Source organism: Talpa occidentalis, unplaced genomic scaffold (assembly GCF_014898055.3).
Source record: "Talpa occidentalis isolate TD23 unplaced genomic scaffold, MPIMG_talOcc4v2.1 talOcc4.7, whole genome shotgun sequence".
NCBI lineage: Eukaryota > Metazoa > Chordata > Mammalia > Eulipotyphla > Talpidae > Talpa > Talpa occidentalis.
Genome location: NW_023605083.1, coordinates 105,425,519 through 105,444,837, shown reverse-complemented (window position 1 = coordinate 105,444,837; position 19,319 = coordinate 105,425,519). Strand labels below are relative to the sequence as shown.

Genomic DNA, 19,319 nt, shown 5'->3' with positions numbered 1-19,319 from the left:
AGAAGCAGAGAAGGCCGGAGAGCCCAGATAGAGTGAGGACTTGCTGGGGGCTGGGAGGCCTGCCAGCCTCCCGACCCCCCAGCACCCCTGCCTGCTGTGTACCCGGTAAATCCCAATAAAAGACCTGCAAAAACCCACTGAGGACTCTGACTCCTCCTTTACCCGGTCTGCATGGGATCAGGAAACCCGCACTGTGTCGGTTCTTGGACCTTACACCCCACTCCAGTCTCACAGCTCAACTACCAACCCACCCCCCAGCGAAAGCAGCCCAGGGAACCGAACAGAGGCTCAATATTTTACCCCGTCTCCAAGACCCGCTTTCGGGGCGGTGGGAGTCACAGCCGCCCCGCCCCCCGCCCCCCAGTCTTGCGCAGGCCGGGCGGGCCGGGCAGCAGGTGGGGAGTGAGCGGCTCAAGAACCGACGCGCGCCCGCGGGGTCCCACGGCTGCGCGGGGCCAGGGCAGCGCTTTACTCCTTTCAGGAATTTTATTCTTGGTCAAACTGTAATTCACAAGAGAGGGGACCGCGCGAAGGCGGAGGACAGGGCGGGGGCGGGGGTGGGGGGCGGGGCAGGAAGCAGAAAAGAATCAAAAACTCTCAGAAGTAATTGGAAAGTGTGGCGCTTGCGCGGCAGTCTACTAGACCCCTTGGTCAGCATTTTTTTTTTTAAGATTTATTTATTTATTTATACGTGCACTGGGTACAGTCAGAAGCGCGGGAGGGCGAGAGAATTCACCAGAGCCAGAGCGGGGAGCAGAGCAGGCAGAAGGACCGAAGTACACTGCTGAGGGGAGCAGCGGGCGGCAGGAGAGGTCTGCGCGCCATGTGGGACCCTCCTCTGGTGGCCGGGGAGCAGCCGGGGATCGAACCGGCGCTGCAGAGGCCACGGGCAGCTTCACAGCCCAGAGCTCAACCGCTGCACCACAGGGAGGCCCCCCCCCTTTTTTTTTTTAAGATTTATTAATTTGTGCACACAAGAGCTGGGGTGCAGGCCAGAGATGCGGGGGGTGAGAGGACTCACCAGACACAGTGGGGAGCAGAACAGGCAGACTGACGGGAAAAACCTGCTGAGGGGAGCAGCTGGAGGCAGGAGGGGTCTGCCGCGCCTTGTGGGCAGGTCCCTGGGGAGTGAACTCGTGCCGCAGTGCCTGGGACAGCTTCTTAGGTTGGGTCCTAACCCCTTGCGCCACCAGGGGCCCCTCGGGTCAGCTTTCCTATTGGTCAGTTTACTTGGCACGTGACGCAAGTCGCGGGTGGCGCGAACCGCGGGTATATAAGGCGGGACGCGGCGCCCCGGGGGACAGCGATCCCGGCTTTCGAACTTGAGAGCGTCTCCGTTCCTTTGCTCGGATCTCAGAACTCCCGTTTCTCCCTTCCCGAGGGCCCCGGTCCGACCCAATCTCGCCGAGGCAGGGACCGCAGCAGCCTGGAACTCAGGCGACACCCGTGCGTCACTGTCCTGCCAAGAAGACCCGCTTGCTGGCTCAGATTGAACGGCTAATCGCCAAAAAGGTGGATTTTGGAAGCCGAGGGGAGCGGTTTGAGGGTGAGGTGCGGGGAAGAGGTGGGCTGGGGTGGTGTAGTGGCAGGAAGGCACGGAGCAGGATCTCTCTGACCTGAGCAGACCGGCAAAGGAGAAGTCCTGGGGCCCTCGGTGACTTTTCATGGGATTTACCAGGCACCTGGCAGGGCTGGGGGGGGTTGGGGGAGGGCCGGGGTTTGGGGGGGGAGAGGGGGCAGGGGGTGGGGGGGAGGGGGTTGGGGAGGCGAGGGGGGTTGGGGAGGCGAGGGGGGGGTTGGGGAGGCGAGGGGGATGGGGGGGTAGGGAGACTGGCAGGCCTCCCACCCCAGCAAGTCTTCACTCTTTCTAGGCTCTCCAGCATTCTCTCTGCTTCTCTGCTCCTCTCGTGGTTCTCCTGGCGTCTCGGTGACGCTGTCCTTATAAGCCCAGTCTCAGCCCATGTATGCCCACCTATGCATGCCCACACCCCACTCCAGGTGCCCGCCATCAGGCATGCATTCAGGACGGCAAGGATCCATCATCTATCCTAATGGCGGGAGGGCAGAAAAGCCTGATATTTTTTTCACTTCCCTACCGGTGGGCTGGGGAGGGGAACTAGGGAGATGCTAATGACACAGCCAGTTTTCATGGGGTTCCAGAGCTTTCGGAATTGTAAAGTTTGAAAACAAGTTGGCAAATTATTTGTTGGTCACATAACCAATCACTGTAAAGGATTGACCTTTAGGAGCTAGAAAACAGAATTGGAATTGTCATTAGCAGATGCAGTGGTTATAATTTTTTTCTTTTTTATTGAAGTAACATGGGTTTACCATATTATATGTGTTTCAGGTGTACAGCATTATAAATCAACATCTGTATAAACTACACTATATTTCCCTCCAAAAGTCTAGTTTCTAGACATCACTTACTACTGATCCCTTTTACCAAATTCATCTGCCTCCTTTCTTTTCTTTTTTTAAAAGATTTATTTATTTATGCATACAAGAGCTGGGGTGCAGGTCAGAGGTGTGGGGGATGAGCAGATTCACCAGAGACAGAGTGGGGAACAGAACAGGCAGATTGACTGAAACATGTTGCTGAGGGGAGCAGCAGGCAAGACAGGAGAGGTTTGCCAGCCATGTTGGATGCCTCCCTGGCCAGAGATCGAACTCATGTTGCAGTGACTGCAGATTGCTTCAAAATGCTGACACTCAAGCCCTTACACCACCAGGGAGGCCCCACTGCCCAGATTTTAGAGATTACTAGAAAAAAAATTTTTTTAAGATTTATTTATTTATGCATACAAGAACTGGGGTGCAAGCCAGAGGAGCGGGAGGTGGGGTGGGTGAGAGGATTCACCAGAGACAGGGTAGGGAACAGAACAGGCAGATTGAAATACACTGCTGAGGGGAGTAGCAGGGAGACAGGAGAGGTCTGCACCATGTGGGTGGCTTCCTGGCCCACCGGGCATCGAACTTGTGCTGCAGAGGCTGTGGATAGCTTCACAGCAGGTGCTTAACCTCTTGGGTCCCCAAGGAGACCCTCCTCCACATCCTTTCTTCCTTCCCTTCTGGTAACCACTATTTCCTGAATAAAGTCTAGAGTTCATTTTTGTTTTGTTTTGTTCATTAGTTTCGTTTCTTTTGACAAGAACTTCATTTCACATATGAGTGAAATCAGTGTTTGTCTTTTCCATCTGACTTATTCCAACTGACTTCTGGAGAATTAATATCCTCTAGATTCATTATCTCTTTGAATTAGTGTTTTCATATTCTTCAGGTAAATACCCAGAAGTGGGGTAACTGGATCATAAGAAATTTCTATTTTTAATTTTTTGAGTACTCTCCAAACTGTTTTCCTTAATGACTGCACAGCAGTGTACAAGGCTTCCCTTCTCTTCACATGCTCTCTGACATTTACTATGTCTTATCTTTTTGGTAACAGTTATTCTCATGGATGGGAAGTGATATCCCATTGTTTTGATTTCCAATTATTTAATAATAAGAGATGAACATCTTTTCATGTGCCTGTGGTTTACATATATGTCTTCTTTGGAGAATTGTCTGTTCAGATCTTCTGCCCATCTTTAAATCAGGGTTTTTTTTTTGTTTGTTTGTTTGTTTGTTTTGCTGTTGAGTGACTTGAGTTCTTCATACATTTTGCATATTATCCTCTTTGTCAGATGTATGATTTGCAAATATCCTCTATTCATAGAATGCTTTTCATTTTGATAATAGTTTTTTTTCCCCCTGGGAAGAAACTTTTTAGCTTAATTTAGACCCATTTGCTTATATTTGTTTTTGTTTCCCTTGTCATTGGAATCCAGTCCCTAAACATATCTGTAAGGCCTGTGTTTAAAAGCATATCACCTAAGCTTTTTTCTATATATTTCATGATTTCAGGTCTTACATTCAAATCCTTAATTTAAATTGAGTTAACTTTTGTGTATGGTGTAAAATAGTGGCCTAGTTTTATTCTTTTGCATGTGTTTGTCCAGAGATTTTCCTTGTTCAATTGTAAGCTCTTAACTCCCTTGTCAAAATTAGTTGTCCTTATATGTGTGAGTATATATTTTTTAAATATTTATTTATTTATGCATACAAGAACTGGGGTGTAAGCCAGAGGAGCAGGGGGTGTGAGGATTCACCAGAGACACAATGGGGAGCAGAGCAGGCAGATCTACTGAAACTCACCACTGCTGAGGGGAGAAGTGGGTGAGGCAGGAGAGGTCTGCAGCGCCATGTGGGTTGCTCCTTGGCATGCCAGGGATTGAACTTGTTCTGCACTGACTAGAGATAGCTTGATAGTGCTGTCTTTAACCCCTGAGCCGCCAGGGAGGCCCTGTGTGAGTTTATTTATAGGCTCTCAATTCTGTTTCATTGATCTGTGTCTGGTTTTATTCCTAGGCCATGCTTTTTTTGACTATTATTGCTTTTTTTTTAAAGGGTAGAAATTGATTTTTTTAAAGATTTATTTATTTATACAAGCACTGGGGTACAGTCAGAGGCACAGGAGGGTGAGAGAATTCACCAGAGACAGAGCGGGGAACAGAACAGGCAGAAGGACCAAAGACACTGTTGAGGGGAGGAGCAGGGGAGGCAGGAGAGGTCTGCCGCACCATGCGGGTTTCTCCCTGTCTGGCTGGGAATCAAACCTGCGCTGCAGAGGCAGCAGACAGCTTCACAGGGGTTCAACCCGCTGCGCCACAGGGGAGGCCCTGACTATTATTGCTTTTTAGTATACGTTGCAGTTGGGGAGTGTGATCTCTTCATTTTTGTTCCTTTTTCTCAGGATTGTTTTGGGACATTTTGTAGTTCTAAATAAATTCCATGATTTTTGCTTCTGTCTCTGTGAAGAATGCACTTGGGGTTTTGCTAGGGATTATACTGTTGCTTTGCTGTACATTGCTTTCAGTAAGATGGCCATTTTACCAATGTTGATTCTTTCAATCCATGAGCATGAACTATCATAAAAGTTATAATTCTTAAAGAAGGGAGAAATGAGAAAAACCTCTCCCTCCCAACAAGATGTGCAAAACAAAAGAGAAAAGTGCAAGAAGGGTTAAGTGCTCCTTCATTTTAGTTTCCCAAGAGGCCAATTCTATCTCAGTTCGTTTCATATTTTTAGTTTCTGCCCAAGGCTAGACAGTCCCCACTCATTTACCCATAACTCTTTGCCCCAGAGTGTGATCTGCACTGTCCCAATTTTACCTAACAGATGTATCTGTATTAGAGGTCTGAGATGTTGCTTCCAATTTCTCTGGTTATTCTCATTCAATTATGCTGGTTACTCACCCACCCATACCTGTTTCTCCCTGGCCCCTCACATTCCAACCCCACATTTCCTGGGTTTCTTTTTATGTTTATCTAGAAAAGTCTAATATAGACTTCCTTTGCCATATACTGTGGACACAAATACTACCTTATTTACTTCTGACAACACCTCTATGAGGGAGTTTCCATTGTCATCATTACTTTACTTGGGCACAGGAGAGATTAAATAAGTATATTTAATCACATCATCTATAGGTAATAGAGCTGGGATTTAAACCCAAGGAATTTGTCTTACTTATTTATTTATTTTAATTTTCTTACATTGCTGTTCATTTTTGTATGATATTTTATTTCTCCCCTCAGGTGTAATACCCATATATCTCCGATCACCACCTCACCTGTGAATTGTCATCAGAGTCCCTTGTGCTCTTCCCTCCCCTGTTTTGATCCCTCTTCCTCCCTCTCCTTTGCTGTATGTCTCTGATCTATAATTTGCCTGCTAGTTTTGTCTTTTTTTCCCTCTAACCCTTTGTTTGGTTTCCCTACATTCCTCCTGTAAGTGAAACCATCTGATATTTTTCTTTTTCCTTCTTACTTATTTCTGGGGATTTGTAATTCCTTCCAGCTTCATCCATTATGCTGTGAATGGAATGAGTTTATCTTTTTTGATTGCTGAGTAATATTCCATTTTGTATATATATGCCACATCTTCCTGATCCAGTCATCTGTTTTGGGCTTCTATTTTGTTTCCATATCTTAGCTATTGTGAATAGTGCTGCAGATTTCCTTTTGAATTAATGTTTTTGTGTCCTTTGGGTAGATTCCTAGGGGTGGAATGGCTGGGTCATGTGGTAGATCCATTTTTAATAATTTGAAGGTCTTCCACACAGCTTTCTATAGTTAAACTCAGGGAATTTGAATTGTAATGACTGAGCTCTGTTACCTGTCCCCCACTCTTCCTGTGTTTCTGTTTGTCCTTCAGAGCTGATTTTACTGGAAGGAGATAGCAGGTGGTACTAATTCACTGACTTGGTAGGAAGTCTGGGAACTGAAAACCATTTGGAGCTTTGAAAACTTCTATAAATCCAATAGAATCAGGTGAGTTTTTAAAAGTTTCTTGATAAGCCCCCTGATTTTTACTGCTGAAGTGTTAATTTCTTATTTGTTTATTCTATTTTACTAGGTGTTTCCATGTATATGGAACATTATAAACAATTGGCAAAAGTCATTGATGATAATTTTCCTTTAAACCTAAGAGATATTATTGAGCATCTTCTGCCTGCCAAAGAATCTAAATAGATACAGTTGCTATTTTGAAAAGTTACCAATGAAAAACTATCCCCATGCATTGTTTTGACACTAAAGTGTATAGGACAAGGAAAAAATTAATTTTGAAATCCCCAGATATCTGGAGGAACATTTAACAAATATCTTGGCAAAGATATTTCATTGGTCTTGGAAAGCAAAAGAGAATTACAAATAGAAACATCTATATGGGGCCTCCCTAGTGGCGCAAGGGGTTAAGATGCAATCTATGAAGCTATCCGCAGCCTCTGCAGCAAGAGTTCGATCCCTGGCCAGGGAGGTGACCCACATGGCACAGCAGACCTCTCCTGACTCACCTGCTGCTCCCCTCAGCAGTGTATTTCAGTCAGTCTGCCTGTTCTGTTCCTCATTCTGTCTCTGGTGAATCCTTTCACCACCACCCCCAACACCTCTGGCCTGTACTCCAGTTCCCGTGGTATAAATAAATCTTTAAAAAAAAGAAGTATCTATACAAGGATCTAAATTAGGCAAAAAGGTCAGGTTGTGAATGTTCCAGCCTTCATTTTTACCTAACAAATTTCTCCTAAATGTCTTCACTGCTCAGTAATCTATTTCCTTCTGTCAACTGCTTCAACATCTACCTCATGTGTCCAGAGTTACTTGAACCTACTAACCAGTTAGACTTGCCATTCCAAGCCCTTAGGGTATAATGGGACTTTGTGAGAAAGGAAAGTAAGACAAACACTTGGCAGAGCTGGGATTTGAACCCAGGAAATCTCTGCTGTCTCTCTCTACCATATGTTTGGTCCTGTAGGTTCTTCAGTGATAACTCACCTTCAAGTCATCACCAAGCTGCACCTGCTCAGCAGCATCAGACCTTAAAATCTCAGTCGGTGGCCTTGTTCTGGCCTTCCTCGATTCCATATTTCCTTGGTTTTCCTCCCGCCTCTCTCGCTTCTGTTCATGATTATCCTCTTTGCAGTGTTTTCTTTTTTTATTCATTCCCTAAATTTGATATTCATTGGACATTTGTTCTAAACTGACATAGTCTCCTCTCATAGTACACGTGCAGACGCACCTGTACTGCCATTGCTGCCATTGCTTCACTGCAGATGACTTCACCTGGCCAATTCCAGTGCATCCTTTAGGTCTTACCTAAAATATCACCTCCTCCTGAAAGTCTTACTGAACTCTGCTTTGCAGATTATTTCAGGTATCCCTTTACTATAATTCCCTTATGATAACCCACATCACACATGGTTGTAAATGCTCATCAAATTAGTCCCCTCTCTTGCCAGAGAGCCCCTAAAGAGATGGGATTATTCCTATCTTACTGACTGGTCTAGTGTCTTCCCCCAGCACATATTAGACACAATTAAATATTTTCTAATAAATGGATGAATAAACTGTGTGCAAGGGGCTGTATATTTCTTAGTCAAAATAAAGCAAACATTTTAATAGTTTCAGCTGCAAGATCAGAATGAATCACTACCTGCTGGAGGTGGAGCCATTTTACCCAGACTTGGTCATCAATGTGGGAAAAGTAACTATTGGTGAATTAAACAGAAAGCAATTGCAGAAAAACCAGAGAACGCAAGAGAAGGACAAAGTCAAACAAGCTGCATGTGCTTTATTAAACTCAGGAGGAGGAGTGATTCTGGTGAAAATGGCAAATGAGAAAAATCAATCCGAGATGGGACTGGATTTAGAACAGGCTTTGCGAGACCTTATTCAGTCTCCAGAGTTGCATGCTTTCTTTGAGACAGTACAACAAAAGAGTTGTTTTTATATTTTTGTTAAATCATGGACCAGTGACACTTCCTCGACACTAAAGCCCCCTATTTGCAGTCTGAGTTCTTCATTATACTGTAGATCTGGCACCTCTACACTTTGCATGGATTCAAGACAAGCATTCAATTTCCTGAAGACCAAGAAAATGAATGTAGAACGTAGTCCAATTAATGAAGGCTTTCCACCTACTAACATTCCCAGAAATGAGCATCTGATCTCTGTCTTCCAAAGAAACAGGTTTGAATTTGGTGAAGTCCTGCCTTTTCCTGAGTCCGAATTAGCAGAATTTAAGCAATTCTCTACAAAACGCATCCAAGAATACCTGAAAGAGATAATTCCAGGATATGTATCTGCATTTGCAAACTCCAGGGGAGGTTATCTTTTTGTTGGAGTGGAAGATAAGAGCAGGAAAGTCCAGGGATGTGCAAAAGAAAATGTTGACCTTAACTCTTTGGAATACAAAATAGAAAATGTCATTTCCAAGTTGCACACTTTCCACTTTTGCTCTTTACGACTATTGGGGCATCCACCAATCAATCATCAATTTTTTGAGAAAAAAATTGCAGAAGTGCATAAGGATGGAAATCTGTACGGTTATCTCTGTATGATCAAAGTGAAGCCATTCTGCTGTGTGGTGTTCTCAGAAGCTCCCAGTTCTTGGGTGGTGAAGGAGAAGCAAGTCTGTTGTCTAACAACTGAGGAATGGGTTGACAAGATGGTGGACACAGGCCCAGGTAAGAGAGTGAAAGCTCTTCCCTGTTTTTTTCTCCTTCTGTAGCTTCTCCATGTCCTTCTTCATTCTCTATAATTTTGAACTCCTTACACACGTTAAAATTTGCTTTCTCTAAGTCTCCATGTCTTGCACATAAGCGAAGCTTTTATTGAGTGAAGAAAAGTTAAAATCAGGTATTCTGTGAATGGTGATTTCCCACCAAAAGAAGGAAAGGAAATAATAGTTTGGAACTGTATTTTTCAGTTGAGTATACATTATTTTAGATCTTATTAGAATTTGCTGTAATCTCATAATGACTACCTTCTACCTCAATTTGGCCTGAGATCAGCTCTGGGAGACAGGAGTCAGTGTTGGGTGAGGTCTGTTTTGGTTGTAATTAGTGGAGGTGCATGTGTATGTGGTGATAAAAATTTCAAAAGACAGTGTTTTAAGTCCATTGCAATTCAAGCAAATAATTATTCCAACCTAATAGAGGGAGCATTGTATTTAATGGAGAAATCAAGATTCAGAAGGAGGGCTTTTACAGTGGTGAGTTTTTGGGAAACTTGACATAGAGTTCAGAGAAATTTCCAGGTATTAACCAATTTTTGCATTAGGAGAAAGGGAGAGAAATTAACGCATTTGATTAAAAGCAAACCACGTGTGGAGAAAGAAAAACCTTAGTACATAATTATTGGGAATGTGAACTGGGGCAGCCATTTTGGAAAGTTGTCTGGATTAACCATAAAAAAGAAAAGATGGAAATATCACAACCCAGCAATTCCACTCCTGGGCATCTACTGAAAGCATCTGCCTGTATGCCCAGAGATTGTATCATGTTAAATGGAACATAGACACCAACTTATACTGCATTTTCAGGGGAGAGGAATGAAATCATATAAGGTAAGATGAGTTTTCTTTCTTTCAGATTTGGCTGAAGATTTCAACAATCAACTGGATTTATCCCAAAAACCTCCAAGTTGCAGGCCAGTGTATTCTAGGAAAGGTCTTGACCATAAAAAAGCTCTCCAAAAAGCTTTATTTCCAGGTACAAACCAATTTTTACATTAGGAGAAAGGGAGAAAATTTAACACATTTGGGTTAAAAACAAAAAAAGCAAACCACGTGTGGAGAAAGAGGAACCTTAGTACATAATTTTGGCAATGTAAACTGGGGCAGCCATCTTGGAAAGTTATCTGGATTAACCCTAAAAAGTAAAAGATGGAAATATCATAACGCAGCAATTCCACTCCTGGGCATCTACTGGAAAAACATGAAACTATCAACTCAAAGAATTATATGCTTTAGAATATTTATTGCAGCATTATTTATAATAGCTAGTTTATGGAGACAACCCAAGTGCCCACTTGAAAAGGATTGGATTAAGAAGATATGGTATATCGGGCCTCCCCGGTGGCGCAGCAGTTGAGCGCTGGGTTGCGAGGCTGCCCGCGACCTCTGCGGCGCCGGTTCGATCCCCGGCTGCTCCCCGGCCACGTAAGGAGGGTCCCACATGGCGCGCAGACCTCTCCTGCCGCCCCGCTGCTCCCCTCAGCAGTGTACTTCGGTCCTTCTGCCTGTTCTGTTCTCTGCTCTGACTCTGGTGAATTCTCTCCCTCCCGCGCTTCTGACTGTGCCCAGTGCATGTATAAACAAAACAAACAAACAAATAAATAAATAAATAAAACATGCCTCTAAAAAAAAAAAAGAAGATATGGTATATCCACACAGTGGAATACTACTCAGCCACAAAGACAAAATGTTACCATTTACACCAAAACAGAAGGAGTCTGAGGAAATTATGTGTCATAAGCAAAGTCAGATTGAGAAACACAAATATTGGACATTTACACAGTGGACAATTTGACAAAGCCAAAGTACTTATAAAAACTAGTGGACATTAATAAATGAGATGAGATTTCTGGGGTTATGAAAGAGGGAGGGGGAAAGAAAAAAGGGTCAAAGAGTATAAGGGATGATGGTGGGGGAGGGGAAGGAATTATGAGTAGAGATTCTGGAACCAGAGTATTTGCTCACTGGCTGTTGTTCTGGGCAAGTGATTTAATTTGTGCTAGGCTTCCTTACCCTGAAAATGCTGGCCTTATAGGTTTGCTAGGGCAATTAAACAAGAAAAGAAAAAAAAGTATCCATGGGGGCCTCCCTGGTGGCACAGGAGGTTAAGTCTGAGAACTATCAAGCTATCGCCAGCCACTGTGGCATGAGTTTGATCTTCAGCCAGGGAGCTAACCCAGATGGCGCAGCAGACCTCTCCTGTCTCCCCTGCTGCTCCCCTCAGCAGTGTATTTCAGCAGATCTGCCTGTTTTGCTTCCCACTCTGTCTCTGGTGAATCCCACACCTCTGGCTTACACCCCAGCTCTTGTAAGCGTAAATAAATAAAATAAATCTTTTAAAAAAATCTGTGGAAGATTATGTTTTGTAAATCCAGGTACAAATAGAGGAAAGGCCATAAACCTCTTAAGAATGAGTGTCAGGGAGGGCCTCCCCTGGTGGCACAGGCAGTTGAGTGCAGCACAGACCTCTCCTGTCTCGCCCGCTGCTCCCCTCAGCAGTGTATTTCCTCAGTCTGCCTGTTCTGTTTTTAATTTTTTTTTTAAAGATAGAATTATTTATTTATTTATTTATACAAGCACTGGGTACAGTCAGAAGCACGGGAGGGTGAGAGAATTCACCAGAACCAGAGTGGGAACAGAGCAGGCAGACCGACGAAACACACTGTGAGGGGAGCAGCGGGTGTGGTAGGAGAGGTCTGCGTGCCATGTGGGACCCTTGCTGGTGGCTGGGGATCAAACCAGCACTGCAGAGGCTGCGGGCAGCTTTGTATGCCAGTGCTCAACCGCTGCGCCACCAAGGGAGGCCCTCAATTTGCCTGTTCTGTTTCCCGCTCTGTCTCTGGTGAATCTTCTCACCCTCCTGCACATCTGACCTGTAACCCGGTTCTTGTATAAGTAAATAAATAAATCTTTTTTTAAAAAGGAGAAAAAAAAGGAATGAGTGTCAGGGAGCCTTATTAGATGCCTTCTAGCTTAGTAGTTGCCACATCTGGCTGATTATCAGAAATACTATCAGCAGTAGTTAAACATGAAGATCCCAGGCCACCATTAAGAACTCAGAAACAGGGCCTCCCCTGGTGGCGTAGTGGTTGAGCGCTGGGCTGCGAAGCTGCCTGTAACCTCTGCAGCAGCGGTTCTATCCCTGGCCACCCGCGAGGGTCCCACATGGCGCGCAGACCTCTCCTGCCATGCCCGCTGCTCCCCTCAGCAGTGTATTTCATCAGTCTGCCTGTTCTGTTCCCTGCTCTGGCTCTGGTGAATTCTCTCACCCTCCTGTGCTTCTGACTGTACCCAGTACTTATATAAATAAATAAATATTTAAAAAAAGAAGAAGAACTTAGAAACATTCAATTTCCAGGGATGGGAATTGGATACATGTATTTGAACAAGCTTCTCAAGTGACTCTGATGTTTTGCTGCATTTGGAAGCCATTAAACTTGGACAACTACAGGCAAAGCATTAGGTTGGGGGTGGAGAGGGTAGGAGAAGGCAATAGAGTAATTGACCACCTCTGGCCAGCTTTTTAGAGATGGAGAACCTAGACCTATAAAAACAATTACATTTTCATTTTAGATAGAATATAAAAAAAAACAACAGAGAGAGTGAGTAATTTCTCTTGGAAGAGGGTAGAGGACATGAGTCACTGGTGTGAGGAGTCAGCCACCAGGGGTAGCACAAAATAATAATTCAAGACCAAACACAATGTTAGGTAACACGCCCCACCCCACCTCTACTCCACAAACATTTTTGGCTAAGTTTTATCTAGGAATTTTTGCTTAGAAAAGGAAATCTAGATTTCTAAGGGAAGTAAATTACTTATTTAACTTCATAAACTGAACATATTGAAGATGAGATCTGACAGTGGGATATGATATACAAATGTCCTTATATGTCTGAATATTCATTATGGACAAAATAATTAATGTATTAGGTCTGCCTTACATCACATTTTAATCAAAGAGCTTCTTTATCAGATAAGCTTTTTTTTTCAGACAACCTTTTTTTTTTTTCAGATAAGCTTTTTTTTTTTTAAAGAAATATTTATCTATGCATACAGGAGCTGGGGTACAGGCCTGAGGCGTGGGGAGGTAAGAGGATTCACCAGAGACAGAGTGGGGAACAGAACAGGCAGATTGACCAAAGTACACTGCTGAGGGGAGCAGCAGGCGAGTCAGGAGAGGTCTGCTGCGCCATGTGGGTTGCTCCCTGGCTGGCCGGGAATCAAACTCTGCAGAAACATCCAATTTCCAGGGATGGGAGTTGGATACATGTATCTGAACATGTATCCTGCAGAGGCTGTAGATAGCTTCATAGGTTGCATCTTAACCATTGCGCCACCAGGGAGGCCCATTATCAGATAGTTTTTAAAATATAAGCTGCAAGAGTAATTGAATTCTTGTATTTTACTTTCTCAGGATCAATAAATTCCATTTTGGTTGACATTCTCTGCTTCTTCATTACATAAAAGGGTGACTTCATTGATGTCACCTGATGGGTTAAAGAGACATTAATTAGAGGACTCCCTGGGGGCGCAAGGGGTTAAGACACAACTTACTAAACTATCTGCAGCCACTGCAGTATGAGTTTGATCCCTGGCCAGGGAGCTTCCCACACGGTGCAGCAGACCTCTCCTGTCTCTCCCACTGCTCCCCTCAGCAGTGTATTTCAGTCAATCTGCCTGTTCTGTTCCCACTGTGTTTCTGGTGAATCCTCTCACCCCCTGCACCTCTGGCCTATACCCCAGTTCTTGTATGCATAACTAAATAAATCCTTATTTATTTATTTATTTATAGATTTATTTATTTATTTATACAAGCACTGGGTATAGTCGGAAGCGCGGGAGGGTGAGAGAATTCACCAGAGCCAGAGCGGGGAGCAGAGCAGGCAGAAGGACTGAAGTACACTGCTGAGGGGAGCAGCTGGCGGCAGGAGAGGTCTGCGTGCCATGTGGGACCCTCCTCCGGTGGCCAGGGAGCAGCCAGGGATCGAACCAGCATTGCAGAGGCCGCGGGCAGCTTCGCAACCCAGTGCTCAACTGCTGCGCCGCCACCGGGGAGGCCCATAAATAAATCTTAAAAAAAAAAAGAGACATGAATTAGAAGGAACTTCCCTTAAGTTCTCCGATTATTGGGAGGAGCTCCCTCTTAAATGTAATATGTGATTTATACAAAATAATACAATGTTTTTAAAGTGTTTTCTATTTTTTCCATGCCTAGTGTCATCAGGACCTCTGCAATATACTCCTAAATCCCTCTGGAAGGAGCTGTGCTCAGAGCATAAAGGACTAAAAGAATTAATAAATATGGAAATGCAACCTATCTGCCAGGGAATTTTGATCCTTTCTAGAAGCTGGGCTGTGGACCTGAGCTTGCCAGAGGAGCAGGGAGTCATTTGTGATGCTCTGTTGATAGCACAGAACAGCTACCCCATTCTCTACACTATTCTGGGAGAGAAGGGTAAAGAAATGCAGTTTGATCGCACCCACACTGCCTTTACTTTGAAGCAGAAGCTGGTAAACAAGGGAGGGTACCCCAGGAAGCTCTGCATCATGACCAAGACCTTCTACCTGGGTTCTGAGGGCAATGCAGAGCTCTTGGCAGGTTCAAATTCTTCAATTGACTACCCTGAGTCCTATAAACTGGCAGACGACCAGCAAATGGAAGACTTGCTGCAGTCCCTTGTGATTGTCTTGCTTGGCTTCAGGTCATTCTTGAGTGATGAGCTCGGTTGTGAGGTCTTAAATCTGCTCACGCACCAACAGTATGAGATCTTGTCAAAAAACCTCTACAAGACCAGAGAACTGTTTGTTCATGGCTTACCTGGCTCAGGAAAGACCATCATGGCCATAAAGATCATGAAGAAGATCAGGAATGTGTTTCATTGTGAAACAAAGAACATTCTCTACATTTGTGAGAACCAGCCTCTGAGGGATTTTATCAGGTAAACAGTTGGATCTTATTGTCACCAAATAAGGTTCAGTGTGAACTTATTCCACACTTCTCAAAGCAAATATCCTGTTTCTTAAGAGTTAGATGGTAAAATGATCTGTGACAATAGTACTGTATTCAGGGAAGCATGATAATTTTTCTCTTTTATTCCTTTTATATATTGGAGAAAACTGAATGTGTTGTTTTAATTTCCACAGTCACAAAAATATCTGTGAGGCAGTGACCCGGAAAACATTCATGAAATATGACTTTAAAGATATTCAGCACATCATTATTGATGAAGCTCAGAATTTCCGTACTGAAGATGGGGAGTGGTATGATAAGGCCAAAAACATCACTTGGAGAAAAAGGGATGACCCAGGAATTCTCTGGATCTTTCTAGACTACTTCCAGACCACCCACATGTACTACAGTGGCCTTCCTGCTCCCTCAGATCAGAACTCAAGAGAAAAGCTCTACACAGTGGTCCGCAATGCAGATCCAATAGCCAACTACCTACAAGAAAAAATTGAGGAGGTCAAAAAAAATCCCCCACCTAGCATCCCCTCTGGGTCCCTGGCGATGCTCGGTGAAGCTATTTGGGCTCAGGGTGTTTCAGGCAAGATTAAGTTCCGAAACTTCATGAGCTTAGAACAGGTGGTGACCTGTGTTGCAGAGAAATGCCGGGTTTTCTTCAAGAATGGTTATTCCCCCAAACATATTGCTGTGCTTCTCAGCAAATCTGAGGTAGTGGATGAATATAAAGAAAAGCTTCGAAGAGCAATGAGAAGGAGAAGCAGTTCTCAAATGGATGAGGAATCTAATGTGCTGGTACAGATTAAGGACGCGTTGCATGTTACAGACAATTGCATTGTGTTAGACAGTATTCGTAGGTTTTCAGGTCTGGAAAGAACCATCGTGTTTGGGATCAATCCGCAGCCAAATGAGCGTGCTGTTACCAACAATCTTCTGCTCTGTCTGGCTTCCAGGGCGAAGAAACATCTATATATTTTAACTAATAGGCAAAGACCTCAATCTAAGAAGCCATGATAAAGTATTCCCTCAGTCCCTTCAGTTTTCTAAAGGAATTGTATTCTGCAGCATAAAACTGCTCTTTCTAGCAATGAAAGAAAAGGTATAACTGGCTTCTGAGTTGCTCTATCCTGTTCAAGGCACTTTGAAAAAATCGAGTGATTTCTTCTTTGGAGAAGTTTCTTTTTAGCTCTTCTGCCCATTTTTTGACTGGATTATTTACTTTGTTTTTGTTGAGTCTCGTCAGCTCTTTGCAGATTTTTGTGATCAGTCCTTTATCATTAGTGTTGTGTGCAAAAATTTTCTCCCAGTCCATGGGGTGTCTCTTTGTTTTGGTTACTGTCTCTTTTGCTGTACAAAAGCTCTTTAATTTGATGTAGTCCCAGGTGTTTACCTTTGCCTTCACTATCACTGCTGTGGGTGATGTGTCTTTAAAGATGTTACTGTGGTGTATGTCATGTAGTTTTTCGCCTATATTTCCTTCTATATATTTTATGGTTTCAGGTCTTATGCCTAGTTCTTTAATCCATTTTGAGTTGGTTTTTGTGCATGGTGTGAGGTGGTAGTCAAGCTTCATTCTTTTGCATGTAGCAACCCAGTTTTCCCAGCACCATTTATTGAACAAAAAAAGAAACTTCTCCAAAGAGGAAATGCAAATGGCCAACAGGCATATAAAAAAATGTTCAACATCACTTGTAATCAGGGAAATGCAAATCAAAACTACAGTGAGATACTATCTTACACCAGTGAGAATGGCACATATTAAAAAAACTAGCAACAACAAATGTTGGCGAGGATGTGGAGAAAAAGGAACTCTCCTGCACTGCTGGTGGGAGTGCAAACTGGTCCAACCGCTATGGAGAGCTGTGTGGAGATTCCTCAATCTGCTAAAGATGGCATTCCACATGATCCAGCAATTCCACTCTTAGATATTTACCCAAAGGACACAGAAACATTAATTCCAAAGGGCACCTGCACCCCTATGTTTATAGCAGCACTATTTATAATAGCTAAGCTATGGAAACAACCCAAATGCCCAAAAATAGATGACTGGATCAAGAAGATGTGGTACATATACACCATGGAATATTATTCAACAATCAAAAAAGATAAACTCATGCAATTTGCAGCAACATTGTTGGAGCTGGAAGGGATCATTCTCAGTGAAATAAGCCAGAAAGAAAAAAGAAAAATACAGGATAGCCTCACTCATAGCAGGAATTTAGAGAACCTAGATAAGGGGCCAGGAAAAAGACTATAATAAAGTAAAAATCAAAATCAACAAGCAACTATAGACCAGGGGCATACTACGGGGGTGGGGAGAAGGGAGTAGGATCAAAACAAGGGTGGTGGGAATTGTATGGGTACTATAACCAAGATGAAAATGCACATATTGTGCAAAAATGAAAAATTATGTAAAAAATATATAAAATTTAAGAAAATTTAAAAACAATCAAGTGAGTGGTTCTATCATTAATACTTTTTTGTCTTGCTATTCATATTTATATGGACATTCTTTTATTTAACTGAAAATTAATTTTTTTTTTCTAAATCAGAGGAGACTTCTTGAGCCTTCCTCCTTTTCCTACACTTGGAAAGGCAACAAGAGATATAATTACACTACATTTCTCTATACAGTGTTTTAAGAATTTGTGGCCCTTTAAATTTACTCTTCATTAACATTGTTAAATCGAACTTTTTGTTAAATTGTACCATTAATATGAGTGCTGATTTCATAGTGAACTTTCCCATTGTGACCAAGTTTGAGCTGCCTCTGTGACATCAACATGTTCCCAACTTCCCTGAACATTGAACAGTTGCTCTTGTGAGTAGTACAAGTCAGCTCTAGGACATGACTACATAGCTGAAACCGTGCCCTCAAAATTTGGTGTGCCTTTTTCTCAGCCACAATATTTTTAGAAAGAGAAAATACTTTTAAACAATAGAAAGGAAATATTTTAGAATAGAACACTAAACCTTTCTTTTCCAAAGATTTATTTATTTATTTATACAAGCACGGGAGGGTGAGAGAATTCACCAGAGCCAGAGCAGGGAACAGAACAGGCAGACTTACAAAATACACTGCTGAGGGGAGCAGCGGGCGCAGCAGGAGAGGTCTGTTGTGCCATGTGGGACCCTCGCCTGCGGCCGGGGATCGAACCGGCACTGCAGAGGCTGCGGCCACCTTCACAGCCCAGCGCTCAACTGCTGCACCACCAGGGGAGGCCCGAACACTGTAAACTTTTATTTAAATTACTTAATTGGTCAAAAACTAATATTTACCTTTTTACTAACTGATACATAACTCAGTTATCTTGAAAGACCGCTTTTCCAAGTCAAAAGCTATTTTGATATTCATTTGTCTGAAACTGATTCAATATCTTGTGCAATATATTAACAAAAACACAAGACTCACCAGGAAAAAAGTATGGCCATGAAGCAGAGAAATGTTGCCACATGATATTTCACATGAACTTTAAAAAATATTATGAAACAACTACAACTGCAACTACAAAAGAATATCACAAATCAGCGGACCTCCCCGGTGGCGCAGCAGTTGAGCGCTGGGTTGCGAAGCTGCCCACAGCCTCTTCAGCGCCAGTTCGATCCCCGGCTGCTCCCCGGCCGGCCACTGGAGGAGGGTCCCACATGGCGCGCAGACCTCTCCTGCCATGCCCACTGCTCCCCTCAGCAGTGTATTTCGTCAGTCTGCCTAATCTGTTCCCTACTCTGGCTCTGGTGAATTCTCTCACCCTCCCACGCTTCTGACTGTACCCAGTGCTTGTATAAATAAAAAAATAAATCTTTAAAAAAAAAAAAGAATATCACAAATCAGCAATAAAGGAATGCAAATAAGGAGGACCTCCCTGGTGGCACAGGGGTTAAAGATACGGCTATCAAACTATCGCCAGCCACTGTGGCCTGAGTTTGATCCCTGGCCAGGGAAGTGACCCACATGGTGCAACAGGTCTCTCCTGACTCGCCCGCTGCTCCTCTCAGCAGTGTATTTCAGTAGGTCTGCCTGTTCTGCTCCCCACTCTGTTCTGGTAAATCCTCTCACCCCCCTGCACTTCTGGCCTACACCCCAGTTCTTGTATGCATAAATAAATAGAATAAATCTTTTAAAAATAACAAGAAAAGGGGCGGAGCAACATGGCAGCGAGGAGACGCTGTGAGTAAGATCTCCCATTAAAAAAAGTTAATAGGGAGGAAAAGCGGCAGGTCCCAGTGAGAACTGGGACATG

The 19,319-nt window shown here is 43.6% G+C and overlaps 1 protein-coding gene across 2 annotated transcripts; it reads left to right on the top strand.

The window, feature by feature from the left end:
• The first annotated feature begins 1,316 nt into the window (after window positions 1-1,316).
• Window positions 1,317-17,458, top strand: LOC119232149 (schlafen family member 13-like). Of its 2 annotated transcripts, none has more exons than XM_037494069.2 (6): window positions 1,317-1,512; window positions 6,257-6,372; window positions 8,002-9,065; window positions 9,972-10,091; window positions 14,332-15,055; window positions 15,261-17,458. In XM_037494069.2, exons 3-6 carry the CDS (start codon window positions 8,021-8,023, stop codon window positions 16,090-16,092), a joined length of 2,721 nt encoding a protein of 906 aa, XP_037349966.1. In that variant the 5' UTR covers window positions 1,317-1,512; window positions 6,257-6,372; window positions 8,002-8,020; the 3' UTR covers window positions 16,093-17,458. The 2 variants fall into 2 exon arrangements, with proteins under 2 accessions (XP_037349966.1, XP_037349964.1); XM_037494067.2 differs by having other exon boundaries at window positions 1,317-1,546.
• The last annotated feature ends 1,861 nt before the right edge of the window (window positions 17,459-19,319 follow it).